The 13,916-nt window shown below is 40.8% G+C and overlaps 1 protein-coding gene across 4 annotated transcripts in view; it reads left to right on the top strand.

Annotated features, from left to right (window-relative positions):
* LOC101845915 (mitogen-activated protein kinase kinase kinase kinase 5) overlaps positions 1 to 13,916 on the top strand; it is a 58,913-nt gene that overhangs the window by 33,862 nt on the left and 11,135 nt on the right. For all 4 annotated transcript variants that reach the window (XM_013081346.2, XM_035969220.1, XM_013081345.2 and 1 more), the window contains 9 exons: positions 141 to 225; positions 1,494 to 1,634; positions 2,500 to 2,605; positions 3,622 to 3,784; positions 5,164 to 5,264; positions 5,595 to 5,677; positions 9,083 to 9,154; positions 11,061 to 11,153; positions 13,225 to 13,295. In XM_013081346.2, coding sequence (XP_012936800.1) covers positions 141 to 225; positions 1,494 to 1,634; positions 2,500 to 2,605; positions 3,622 to 3,784; positions 5,164 to 5,264; positions 5,595 to 5,677; positions 9,083 to 9,154; positions 11,061 to 11,153; positions 13,225 to 13,295 — 915 coding nt within the window. The remainder of the gene's footprint in view (positions 1 to 140; positions 226 to 1,493; positions 1,635 to 2,499; positions 2,606 to 3,621; positions 3,785 to 5,163; positions 5,265 to 5,594; positions 5,678 to 9,082; positions 9,155 to 11,060; positions 11,154 to 13,224; positions 13,296 to 13,916) is intronic.

Raw genomic sequence — 13,916 nt, 5'->3', positions numbered from 1 at the left:
TTCCTCCTTTTCTTGTTTCTTACTTTCTAGTAACACCTCTAATCTTCAGCACCTGTGTGACCTGTTTGTGTTGCAAGTGCTGTAAAACTCGTACTTAGACAAACAATAAGACTATGTATGTGTGTTGTTGCATTCTTCAGATGGGAGCTTGTTTCTCCAAAGTGTTCAACGGCTGCCCCCTCCACATCAATTGCACAGCCAGCTGGGTACACCCGGACACTAGAGGTAAGTCAGTCTGTCCTTTTCCATGTGCCCTCCGCCCTGAGCCGGTTGTTGCATGACAGCTCTGTCTCTGAAATAAGGTCGCTTTTGAGGACAAGCGGGCTAACCCTGATTTGGGGGGTTTCCAGAAATCTTGACCTACACCAAAAGTGGGCAAAGCCCTACCTATAGGAGAAGTTTGGTTTCAGTGATTTGTTTGGTTATAGAGAAAACTCTCCTTGTCTTTTAAAGATACTGAACAAGGGGCAAAAATTTGACCTTCGATTTTTTTCAAAACAGCATCTTTCGGGATAGCCTCCTTGTGCTTAAAAGCGACTATATGTGGCAGCACCAGAAAACCCTTCACATGGGTCAAAATTTGCAACTGAGAAATCCACGTGTTTTGATTTAGGGCCCTTTTTTATTTCTTGCTAGTACCTTCAACGGTTTAAAAGTTATTGGCATTTAAATTATGTATGGTAGGGAAAACGTATAACAGAGTAAATTGTGCTTAAAGTAAAATATCAAGGAAGCACCCCTCATGAGAAATGACAAGAGTTTCCTTGTACCACCACTTCTGTGTCGACAGTCTGTCACTAATAACCAGGACAAAAATTGATCTTTTATGTGATACAGATGAAATTCATGGAACCTGTGTTCAGAAAAAGAGGGTTGGAACAACTGAGTATGAAAAATTCAATGGGGAAAAAAAGCTGAGGATGCCTTTACAGAAGATTGATGAACAGCCTAAACACCTGGGCATCAAACAACACAATGAACAATGACTCATTCATGAGGGCCTTAGATGGAGAAGAACCATAACTGCCAATGTCTGCTCCAGACAAGACACTTGATGATGATGATGGGATACAACTTTAACTCGTTCAGATCATTCTATCTCTATTTGCTCCCCGTTATCCCAGCGTTTTTTATAGTGTTAGATCTAAAATCTGGTGGAAGCCCATAGGAAAGGTAGAACCCAAACTAACTTTGAGGATGAAGAGTCAAGTTTCTTTGTGAATTTTGGAATATTCTTTATGTGGCTCCACAAAGCTTCGTATGGATTTATTTTTTATTTATTTATTTATTCATTTATTTATTTGTTTATTTGATTTTCTGAGGTTAGATATAAAATTATGAGTGATTTGTTACAGATACTAATCTACTTACAGTATAGTGATGATTGTTTTACCGATTAGATGATTTTAATCTACTTATAATGTTATGATGATTGTGTTACCAATTAGATACTACTAATCTACTTATAATGTTCTGATGATTGTGGTTTACAGATCAATTGATATTTATCGGAGCCAACGAAGGACTCTACACCCTGAACCTGAATGAGATACACGAGGCGTCCATGGAGCTGGTCCACGCCCGCAGATGTATCTGGCTCTACGCCATCAAGGATGTACTCATGTCCCTGTCTGGTGAGAGAACCTTGCCTAGGATGTAGAGACAGATTCCGTATCGTTTTGGATCTGTCGGGGTAGTCGTGAATTGTGAGAGGCATAGAGCCCTCCTTGTAGAAGGGATGTGCTCTGTATATATACGGGCAAGCTGTTGTTATCATTCTTTTATTGTTATTATTATTATTATTATTGCTGTTGTTGTTATTATTATATTGTTATTATGATTTATTCTTATCGTTATTTCTATTATTGTTATTATTATTATTATTATTATTGTCCTTGCTATTATTATGATAATATGAGATTCGGTCTTGTCTGTTGAAGATTTTGCTTATCCAGTTGCTCAGAAAGGCTCAAGGCTGGTGGTTTTAGGGTGGTATTTGTGGGTCCTGCTTCTTTCTTCTCCCTTTGGTGTTTCTGTCTGTGTATCTTGCTTTTCCCAAGCACCAAACGGTAGCTATTATGTCAATGTGTGTTTTTTTCTCACATTGAGGCTGTTCCTACACACGCACTCACTCACCACCACCACCACAAAACAAAAAAATGTTCCATGGTAGTATGTTACTCCTTAATTCAACCTGTCTTAAAAAAGGCCCAAAACAAACTCTCTTGACGGTTTTACTTACCTTGTCCATATGCATTAACTTTTATATTGTGGTTGGTTGGAGGATGCTCTAATGCGGTTTCCTCTTTATCGTCCTCATCTCTCCTCCTTCTTTTATATGTGTTTGTTACTACCTTGTAACACCTCTAATCTACGGCATGTAACTGACCTTGTTCTGTTACAAGAGCCGTAAAACGCTTACTTAAATTAAAACAACTTTTATATCGAAGCATTTGTTGTTGATTGACCCTGGTCTTTCTCCGTGTGTGGTCCCATCAGGCAAGACTCCGACGCTGTACCGGCACGACCTCATGATGCTGCACACCAGACAGAACAGCCGGTTCTCCTTACCCATGAACAAAATTCCAGAGAAGCTTGTACCCAGGTGAGACAGTGATTCATAGGCTAGGCTCTCTCTCTCTCTCTCTCTCTCTCTCTCTCTCTCTCTCTCTCTCTCTCTCTCTCTCTTTCTCTTCTCTTCTTTTCTCTTCTCTCACTCTCCTCCTCCTCCTCCCAACTCAAACACATAAACACACAGACACACAACAACACACACACACACACACACACTTGGGTGGTTGGAGGCCACAACTGGTACGTTCTACTTCCTTTCTTTCCCTCTGTTGTTCTTGTCTGTCTGTCTTTCCCTCAGTTGTTCTTGTCTGTCTTTCCCTCCATTGTTCCTGTCTGTCTTTCCCTCTGTTCCTGTCTGTCTTTCCCTCCGTTGTTCCTGTCTGTCTTTCCCTCTGTTCCTGTCTGTCTTTCCCTCCGTTGTTCCTGTCTGTCTTTCCCTCTGTTCCTGTCTGTCTTTCCCTCAGTTGTTCTTGCCTGTCTTTCTTTCCCTCTGTTGTTCCTGTCTTATCATCCTCCTTACTGCGTTAATTGACCATTATTGTGTCAATATGCGTCTCTTTAACTGTTTTCCTGCCACAGTTTATCAGCGAATGGTTACATGGTGTGAAGAAAGGCAGTGATATATTGGTGCATGGTACAGAAAGAGTTTAAGAATAAACCTGGGTGGCTAGCAGGTGCTCTGGTATGCTTTGTTTCTTTCCTATCAAACCTCTATCATGATCTTTTCTTCTTTTTTGTTGGTATGTTACTCTGAATAAGCACCTCTAATCTTCAGCACTTGTATACCTAATTGTGTAGCAAGTCGTGACCCCAGTGCTTTTTTGTCGTATCTCCATTTTTAATAACTGAAAACAGTTCATAACAAAGGGTGAGCCTAAGATAAAGATGTCAAATTTTCACTGTTAAAAACAAAATGGAGATCCGACAAGAAAGCACTGAGGTATCTCCGACAAGAAAGCACTGAGGTTGTGAAGTGCTGTAAATCTCTTATGAAAGACAACCCCTAAATAATAAATAAATGTCTTTCTCTCCCCATCCCCGGCACAGGCGCCTCCAGCCCACGGTGAAAGTCCCGGACACGCGGGGCTGCTTGCGCTGCTGTGTGGGCCGCAACCCCTACAACGGCTACCGCTACCTGTGTGGGGCGCTGGCCAACGGAGTCATTCTGATGCAGTGGTACGAACCACTCAACAAGTTCATGTTGCTCAAGGTAGGAAGTTATTTCATCTGGTATCACATGGGGTAGTACTTCATGAAGCCCACTGTTAGAAACAATGAGGAAGGGATAAGTGCAGTTTTTGAGACACCTGAAGAGACATAAAGGTCTTGAACATCTGGCTCTCACTTGCAAAACTGAAGGCAAACGAGGAAGGGGTAGGCTCAGAGCAACTTACGCAGGGAACCTAAACAAATGGGTAACGGGGAAAGATCAGGGTAACGTAGCTTTTTTAAGAGCATCCAAGCACAGGAATGAGTGGAGAAACATGATTGCCGATGTCTGCCGCTGATCTGGCACTGAATGATGATATCTGTTTGTCTGCTTGCCTGCTGTTTCCCCCTCCACCTGGTTTCTGGCCAAATAGGCAGGATGAAAGCTGGCTGTTTCTGAAATGTTCTAAATCATTGTGCTGATGTGGGTGGAAACATTTTCAATGTGTTTTATAGTCAGTTTTCACTTCGTTTAACTCTTTATCTCTCACTATGCTGAGGCCCTTTTTTTTTGTACTTAATCTAAAAATGACAAAATCGTCATTAAATTGGTCATCACATGAAAGCAAGTGAACCTGTATTGATAGTTCTTCATTAATGAATGAAATGCAGATAAAAAAAACCTGTTTCCGGCTAGTACCAAAAAATAGTTTGATGTTGAAGTTGGTGTAAAAGAATGTACCTGAGCCGCTGTCAGTGGCTCAACGGCACAGCGGTTCCGACCACGGGCCACTGGGAGTGGCTTGCCAGAGATAAAGTTTTAAGTTGTTCACCAAGGCATACTGAGGGCTTGAGTCATTTGTGAACAGAAGTTGTTGTGTCGAGCCTCTCGGTGTTGTATTTGACTCAGTCTGGGTTGACCCTAACTGGCACAGTCACAGCTGCCCTCCTCCGAAATGATCTAAATGGTGTTAAAAGAAGTGTATAACATTTGCAAGAAGGTAAAAAAGTTTGCATGTATTTTCTGTGTTTGTTTTCCTCACAGAATTGGTCTCATAGGCCGTGGGTGGTTGGCGGGTGCTCTGGTGTGGTTTGCTCCTTCTTTCCTATCAAACATCTATCGTCCTGATCTCTCCTCCTTGTTTTTTGTGTTTGTTACTCTCTTGTAACACCTCTAATCTTCGGCACTTATATGACCTTATTGTGTTGCAAGGGCCGTAAAACTCTTACTAAAACTAAAAACTAAACTCTCATAGGCCATAGCAGGAGCCACAAGTCATCTCTAACCCTTCTTCTATTTTGCTAAAGAGACGTACTTTGCAAATGTATTGGACATTGTCAGACATTGACGGATTAACTTTTATTATTATTATTATTATTATAATCATCTTGTATTATCCTTATTGTTATTGTTATTATTTTTATTCTTATTTCCCCCAGACATTTGAGACGGAGCAGATGCCAGCCCAGCTCCATGTGTTTGAGATGTTCATCAGCCCAGAGCTGGAGTACCCCATGGTCTGCTACGGTGTACGGAAAGGGTGAGTCTGTTATGTGTGTGTGTCCGTGCCTGGGCGCATACCTCTTGTGTGTGCCTGCTTGCATCCGTTCTTGAGAGAGAGGATCAGATGGCAAGTCACATGTTTGTGTGTATATCAGAGACCTGTGTTTTTGTGTGTGTGTGTGCATCAGTGTTGAGGAGAGGTTGAAGGGTGAATCACACGCTTAGGTATGTGAACAGTGGCCTTTGGCTGTCTGTGTGTGTATGGGTAAAGGCAAGTCTAAACATGAGTCCACACAATATTGTATTATAGTTGTTTGTGTGTTTTGAGACATGCTGCTTTGATTCACAATGATCTTTTCTCCCACAGACACGACCGCAATCACGTCAAGTTTGATATTATCAACCTGAACAGCATGACCAGCTGGTTCACAGACACAGACCCAGGCACAGGTGAGTGGGGGACAACCTACTGCATATCCTTTTGTATAGGAAACATCATCTTTGTCGCAAGCAATTTACTCAAGTCCAAATTTTGAGAATTTTCTCCCCCCCCAAAGCTCTATCAAAGATGCACTTTTGAACATCACCAAAATGCAGTTTAATGCTATGGTCTGGGTTTACAAATTTCTTTCTTATCATGATTTCTGATAGGAACAACACGTCAAAAACTAGTTTTTTGCCTCTGGTGCAAAAAAGTATCCAAACCGACTTAGGTAGCAAGAACCATGAAAAATTTTTTTTTGCTCTAAAGCCAACAAAACAATGTGCATATGATAGCCTTAGTTATGATTTTTTTAATGAATTTTTTTGGGGGTGATTTTCATATAAGGAAAAAATCCCAAAACACGGTCCACATTTTTGGGTGTTTTGAGGCATTTTTTATAATAAATTTTGTAATAAACGGAATACATGAATGAAACTTGGCAGCCTATTGTAGTTTTTCCTGCAGAACCATATAGTATATCTATAAAGATATTTGATGTATCTGCAGTAGTTTTTCAAATATCAGGGGAAATGTGTAAAAAAATTCATAGAAATCTTAGGCCAAGGACTTGCAGCCAACATTCAAACTCCTGTAACTTTCTTATTTTTTAAAATATATCTACGAAACTTGGCTATCTTTTGTATTTTTTCCTGCAGATTCCAAATCTCCTGTTATTTTTTTGTATGAAAGGCTCTTTTATCACTGTGAGCGAAAACGTTGAAAAGGTACCCTGGGTATTTTACTAAAATGGGATATCCATTAACTTTTCTTGCAATATTTTTGTGTATAATTGTATAACATAACATACCAGGTGTGCTCTGTGTACAGGCACCAAAAACAGATAGTGAAAGAAAGCAAACAAACATCTGAAATGGAACAGAAGACAAGAGAAAGTGTACTGACTATGTTGGGTTCATTTGAATTTTTCAAATTTTGCTTGAACCTCCTTAGCATTTGAAATACACCAGATGCGCCCCCCAGAACGTGGTTGTGGCTCCAGCTGGGTGTCCACAACGCTTTTCCTTTCAGAAGTTTACCCATCTCCGTACCGTTACAAAATTGGTAGAAAATACTAGTAATCATACATAAAAAAGACACCCCAGTCACCAATTCTTTAGATTTAATCTATATTTTGTTCCTTGCTAACGAGAAAGTCATTCTATGAATTTATGTAAGCTACTATAACCAAAGATACTACACCCTACGATGTACTATCTTTGCTATAACTATGTAGTGTTATAATTCTTGTTCCTTGGCACGAAACTGACGAGTCCATGTAGATCTAGGTCGGGGGAATAACAGGATCGTGAGAACCGTCAACATCGATCGATAAAGCAAGAATGTGATCTCTCCTCCCCGATTTTTTTGTATGCAGAAAGTCTTTTTATCATATCCAAAGCAAATAAATTTCATGCAGGCTTAAAGATAAAGCCTAAAAAGTGCTTTTTAGCTTTTGGAAAGCCGAACTGGTGAACATGGTTTCCCCGTCTCTCTCGCGCAGTAGACTTTCCCCGACCTGTTTCTTTATGATGTCATGGAATTTTCCACTCGACGCCGGCTAGCCCGACCTACTCAGCGGAATGCCCGAATGCAGTCGAGTTTGGGTGGTGTTTTGCAATGGTACGCAAAACGTATGCAACATACATTAATAAAATTTGAAGACAATAAAGGAGAAAGGTTGTCAACCAAGGTTGTGAAAAAAGAAATCCAAAATTCCACCAAATCTGGTGTAGCCGAGTGCTCAAACTTCGGACACGAAAAGTACCATAACCAAGTAACCTACGAGTTTTCTTTTTCGCATGTGACTAGTTTGACCTCTTTTCTCATTGGCTGCCAAGTTTCGCTTTCATCCATTGAGAAACAAGCCCGTACAAGTGAATGAAAATATGGCACCGTGAGAAAACGGGTCCGGTAAAACAAGCCCGCAGGGCCTATACGGGAGTCCCCGATTTCTGTCACACTCATCGGCGCTGCGTGGGCCTTGCTAACTTAGGTGGATTGCTTGCTACACCGACAACATGCACAGATAGGACACAGGTAGACTTAAGTCAATATCTTGGTCTATGTTCGTTGTATAAGAGCCACCAACTTTTTCATGGCAAGCATCATCAGCTTTGTTAGTACAGTTCTCATTGATAACCACACTTCAAAGCAAAACGAGTTAAGGCTTTTAGTAAAACCATATTTTATTGACTCCTTCACCTACGAAATTGTTTTTCTCTTGCCAGTCTCTTGTGGGTTTTTTGGGTCTTCTTTTGTTTCTCATCGATAAGATGCAGGGCAACGTAAAGTCCCAATCTGACGGTAAAAAGTCTTGTCCAAGAAGGTAGTTTCAGTCATAAATCATTAAATCTGCAAGAAGTTCAGTAGTCTGGAAAAGTGACTGATAAGGTTGAAAAGCCTCAACTCTAAATCTTGTGTTGAAATTTCTCGACAACCTTTCCTTGATTTTCTCTGATTTTTTAATGTCGTACATCTGTTTAGTGAGCTTTTGCAAGAAGAATTGGTAGCTAAAAAATGTTTCTACTCTTCCCTTATTGCTAGATCAAGCTACATTGAGCAATTTTCTTGCAACATCGATTATGTGTGGTGTGTGTTTTTTTAAGGGGGGGGGGGGAGTTTGTTCTTATTGTTTCAGACTTAAATTATTTAATCTCCTTTTCAGTCTATGGCACATTTAGAAGTCTTTTAAGGCGTGTGGATATTGACTGGCATGCTCATTGTTGTGTACAAATGGGATTGGATTGGGGAAGGGGGTGGTGTACGTGATGTCAATTTTTTCCCTCTCTTCTAGTGTTTTCTTAGCTATTTTTTTTCTTTCCCACCTTCGTGACCCCTTATTTTTTTATTCTACACTGGATCACAAGTGGTTTGATGGTGCCTCTAGTATGCTCTCCTTTATCTTCCTAATTTTCTCAAACACTCAATGACTGTTGTTGTGTCGTCGATGTGCTTCTCTTTACTCATACAAAAAATAAATGAATCTTAAACATGAAGATGAGCGGGTGGTTTGGTTGTGCTTCTTTTCCTACTTTTCTTCCATTCTGTTGTTTCTGTCAGTCTTTCTAGCTTTTTCTCTGCACTAAATGATCCATATTGTGTGCATGTGCTGCTATTTACTCAAAAGCCTGAGGATGGCAGCTGACGATGGTAGATGTTATATTCTGTGAGGAGGTTGCAGTACATTATGCCGATGATTGGAGGGCCCCACTGGCTGTCCTACTTCTTTTCTTTCCCTTTTGTTATTGTGAGTATTTCTTGCTTTTCTTGTGTCCATGTGCTTTTATTTACTCAAGCAAACAAACAAGAAGTACATTGTTACATTTCTTCTTTAACTCAAGATCCCCTGTTTTTCTCTGTGTGTTTTACAGCGGTCTCAGAAGCCCTGCCGGTGGTGAACGTGACACAGCTGGAGAAGGACTCTGTGCTGATATGTTACGACAGTAAGTGTCCGGCCGCGGAAGTTTACTAGAATGCTACAGCCTGTTTACTTTCGTCTGACCGCGGTTTGAACAAAATGAAATGAAATCTCTCTGTTCAATCTTCTCGCATTTTTGCATAATGGGCTAAAAGTTGGATGACCTACAGAATCTAAAAGCTCATTCATAAAAGTCACTACAAATTAAGGTTCAGACACGTTTTCTTTGCTTTAACTCATTAAACCCTGAGTTTTTGCTAGTCTCCTAAACCAGGTGCACTGTCTCATTATAACCCCAAAAGCTTGCCAACAATTTCTAAATGACGGAAACAAAGGCTTAATCATTACCAAAAAAAACTTGGTTTGGTAATAGTTCTGAAAAACAAGCAAAAACTAGCACTAGATAAAACGAAACAGTTGTCACTAGTAATCGGACACCCCCAGCGTTCAATGGGGAACAGGGTTATTACCGCCGAATGCTGAGCGTCTGATGGAGTTTAAAGAGTTATGACTAAAGCGGGTCCAAAAAAGAATAGGAGATTTACTGCAAATACCTGTAACATTTGAAAGTTGACATATTTTCCTCAGCACCATGCTCTAACGTATACCTAAGCAACACGATTCAAAAGGTGCAGTGAGTAATTTTGGAGACTAAGGTGGAGACGTATAGGCAGCCGGGTGATAAAATCGACAATCTTGCACTGAAATATGGGGGCAGGGTGGTGTCGCTGTCTCAAAATGAGCAATTTGTAAGCTAGGTTACTGTAAGTCATTTATTTTAGTTATCATGTGTATGCATCCAAAGAGCGGTTTTTGATATAGGGCCCAAAGAGAAAAACTTTTTTATTACTGGGTCAAGATTTTTTTAAAAAATTGTTTTGTTTGTTCGCTGGCCTGCAGAAGTGCCTTGAAAAGTTTTGTGGGCATAGGTAAATTATTCAATGAGCTAGAATTTTTTTAACGCTGTCAGACGAAAGTGAACAAGCTATATGGCCGTAAGCTGACAAAATGCCTTTTTTTTCATTTTGGCGCCAACAGTTTTTATTCGCTTGATCAAAAGCCTGATCAGTTAGCCTACTTGTGTGAAAGAATCAAAGTAAAACTGACTAGTTTTTTAATGAACTGGAATGCAAATTTTGGAAGCATTCTATTTTTCAATGGTTATGCTGACATAAAGCCTCTTTTTCTCAAAACTGCTGTGAATAAAAGAAAAAGACATTTTGTCAGCTTGTGCCAGTTTAGTGGGTCGTGTGAGGACACCACTTATTTGTACGTCGTCATTTCTGCCTCTTTGTTGTTTCTCTCTGTCTGTGTTGCTTTTTCCTCCAATTGCTAAGTAATTGTTGTGAGCTCACCTTGTAGCAAGCTTGGTTTAGGGTCAGGACGGTCGTAGTTCAAATCATTTGTTCCCTTTCATTTTCTTGCTCGCAAAATTTTTAAATGCTAACTATTTATGATAACTCTTATTGAACATTTTTGTAGGGGGAAATGTATTTAAAAAATTTTTGGAATGAATAAGATTAAGTCGAATAACTGGTCACTCAAAAAGACCACCTTCAATGTACAAATCACTGGCAGGGTACAAATGTTAAAGTCTTACGATTTATGGAAAGTGGGTGGTTGACAGGTGCTCTAGTGTGGTTTGCTCTCTCTTTGCTATCTCTCCTTCTTATCATTGCATGGTACTCCACAGTAACACCCCTAGTCTTCGGCACCTACATGACCTCATTGTGTTGCAAGTGCTGTAAAACTCTTACCAAAGCTAAAACTGTCTAGTAACTGCTCAAATCTTTGGCACTTATATGACTTAATGTTGCAAGTGCCATAAATCTGGTAGTAAAACTAATCTAATTTATGAACAATAATTTTGATGCAAGTGTTCAGCGGTGTGTTACAGTGGTGGTGATGAGTGGCGTCTGTTTGCTCCACAGAGTTTGTGAAAGTGGTCAGTCTCGGCGGGAAACTCAAGTCTAGCCGGAAACAGCAGGCAGAGCTACACTTTGACTGTGTGGTGGACTCGCTAGGTACTTGTGTGTGTCATGTGTGTGTTTTTGTTTGTGTGTGTGTGTGTGTGTGTCTCTGTGTGTGTGTGTATGTGTGTGTGTCATGTATGTGTGTGTGTGTCTGTGTGTGTGTGTGTATGTGTGTGTGTGTCTGTGTGTGTGTGTCATGTGTTTGTCATGTGTGGGTGTCATTTGCGGGTGTCTGTGTGTGTGTGTTTTGTCTTTCTGTCCGTCTATGTGTGTGCATGTATGTGTGTGTGTGTGTTTGTCTTTCTGTCTGTCTATGTGTGTGCATGTCTGTGTGTGTGTGTGTGTGTGTGTGTGAGGGTTGCCCACCATTATGAAGTTGGTGAAATTGTTATGATTTTTATTCAGCTTTACAAAAATACGACCGTAATACCATTGGTACAGATTTTTTTAAAAAATGTTTGACTACCGCAACCCACTGCCAATCTTTTTGATGTATAAGGAAAGAAAAATAGAAAAACTAGCAGACCCGGACTGTCTACGTCACTACATCATGTGCAGCTGTCGAACTGTAACAGTATTAACACCATTTGTGCAGTGCCACTTTGCCCTTAGAAAAACACCAGACTTTAGAAGGGCCAAAGCCAGGAGAAAAACAAACCTCAGATTGACAAGGTCATCACACTTTTGTTTACGCTACATTTATACTATAGTGGACTATAACATCTGTCCTTGACAGCCAATTTAAGATTTTCCATGGGTGGTTGGCGGGTGCTCTGGTGTGATTTGCTTCTTCTTTCCTATCAAACATCTATCGTCCTTATCTCCCCTCCTTTTTTATGTTTGTTACTCTATTGTAACATTGTTACTCTCTTGTAACACGTCTAATCTTCTGACGCTCATAAGACCTTATGCAGTTGCGAGCGCCGTAAAACCTTTACTGAAACTAAAAAGATTTTCCATGGCCATACTACAAATTTTTATGTCAGCTTACTAATTTTCTATCTGTTGATAACAAAAATTTATGCTGGTAGGTGGGTAGCACTGGTGTATGTGTGTGGTATGTGTTTATGTGTGTGCACGTGTTTGTGGGTGCACATGTTAGTGTCTGTGTATGTGCAGTTGTGTGTGCACGTGTGTGCGTGCGTCCTTGCGGAGTGAGCTACACTTTGACTGTGTTGTGGACTCACTAGATATTACTTACTGTGTGTGTTTGTTTGTCTTTAGTGTACGTGTGTATCTTGCTGTGTGTGTGTGTGTGTGGTGTGTGTGTGTGTGCGCATTCTGATGTGTGTGTGTGTGTGGTGTGTGTGTGTGTGTGAATGTGTGTGTGTGTATTTTTGTGCCTTTTCTTTACCTCTTTTGTTTCTGTCTGTCTATCTTTACTCTTTTTTTTTATGACTGTCAGTTTTATTTTTCCCCACGTTGAATAGCCGTTATTGTGCCTGTGTACTACCCCTAACTCACATCTTTCAAGCAAGACCTGACCAGACAGTGTGCGTGGGTGGTTGGCGGGTGCTCTGGTGTGGTTTTCTCCTTCTTTCCTATCAAACATCTATCGTCCTGATCTCTCCTCCTTCTTTTTTGTGTTTGTTACTCTCTTGTAACACATCTAATCTTCGGCACTCACTTATATGACCTTTTTGTGTTGCAAGTGCCGTAAAACCCTTACAAAAACAAAAAACTAAGACAATGTGCCTATTGTTGTTCTCTTTCTGCTCCATGACAACTAGTAGTGAGCAAGTGACTTGATATGTGCTTGGTGGGTGTCACCAGTAGGTCTATTCCCCCCCCCCCCTCTGTTTCTGTCTATCTTGCTCCTTCTTCCCAATAAATGGCTGTGGGTGGGTGGTTGGCGGGTGGTCAAGTGTGATATGCTCCTTCTTTCCTGTCAAAGATCTAGCATCCTTATCTCTCCTCGTTCTTTTCTTTGTATACCACTCTCTTGTGACAGCTCTAATCTTCAACACTGTTTTGACCCAATTGTGTTGCAAGTGCAGTTAGTCTCTGACAAACGTGTATGTGTGTGCGTGTGCGTGCTAACCGTGTGTGTGTGTGTGCTAACCGGGTGTGTGTGTGTGTGTGAGATCTCTGAGCTAACTGTCTGTGTTTGTCTCCCCACCAGTGACCCTCCAAGACAGTGTCCTGGCCTTCCACAAGCACGGCATGCAGGGCAGAAGCTTCAAGGCCAACGAGGTGAGATGAGACAAGTTCACTTTCACTAGTCCTCACTAGGAAAAATTTGAGAAATTGATCATTTGTATCAACCAGTTTCCACAATGCAAGTTATAGCACACACACACACACACACACACGCTCATGTTCTTGCACACGTAATATCGACAGGATCCTTATATAGTTACTTGCCAAAATCAATTTCTGGGGGTTTTCAGATAAAACCATTATTCGCTTAAGGACAACAAAGGGCATGTTTCCTTATATATTCGTTTGGTTTCATTATTTATTCATTCCTAGTTTTTAATTGAAAAATAAGGAGTGCCTCAGTTATGGTTCTGATTTGGATGCTCTCTTGTCAAAACTATAAGAAAAATGACTTTGGTGCATGTTGTATGCGATATGATATGATCACACATGAGCACACAGTAGGGTTGGGTCGGGCTCGCAAAATTAGCGTCCGCGAGTAACGAACTACTCGCTGGCACTACCCACAAACGAGCGGATGGGTATCGAACCGTCCGTTTGTGAAGAGTAGTTCGCTACTCGCTACACATTGGGCAGAGACAACAGTTCGTTTAGCGAGCGAGCGGGCGGGCGGACCGAGACTCCATGCATTCGAGCGGAAGGACGGGAACGACT

Source organism: Aplysia californica, unplaced genomic scaffold (genome assembly GCF_000002075.1).
Source record: "Aplysia californica isolate F4 #8 unplaced genomic scaffold, AplCal3.0 scaffold00126, whole genome shotgun sequence".
Lineage (NCBI taxonomy): Eukaryota > Metazoa > Mollusca > Gastropoda > Aplysiida > Aplysiidae > Aplysia > Aplysia californica.
The sequence above is the reverse complement of the archived record's forward strand: the minus strand, read 5'-3'. Positions and strand labels throughout refer to the sequence as shown.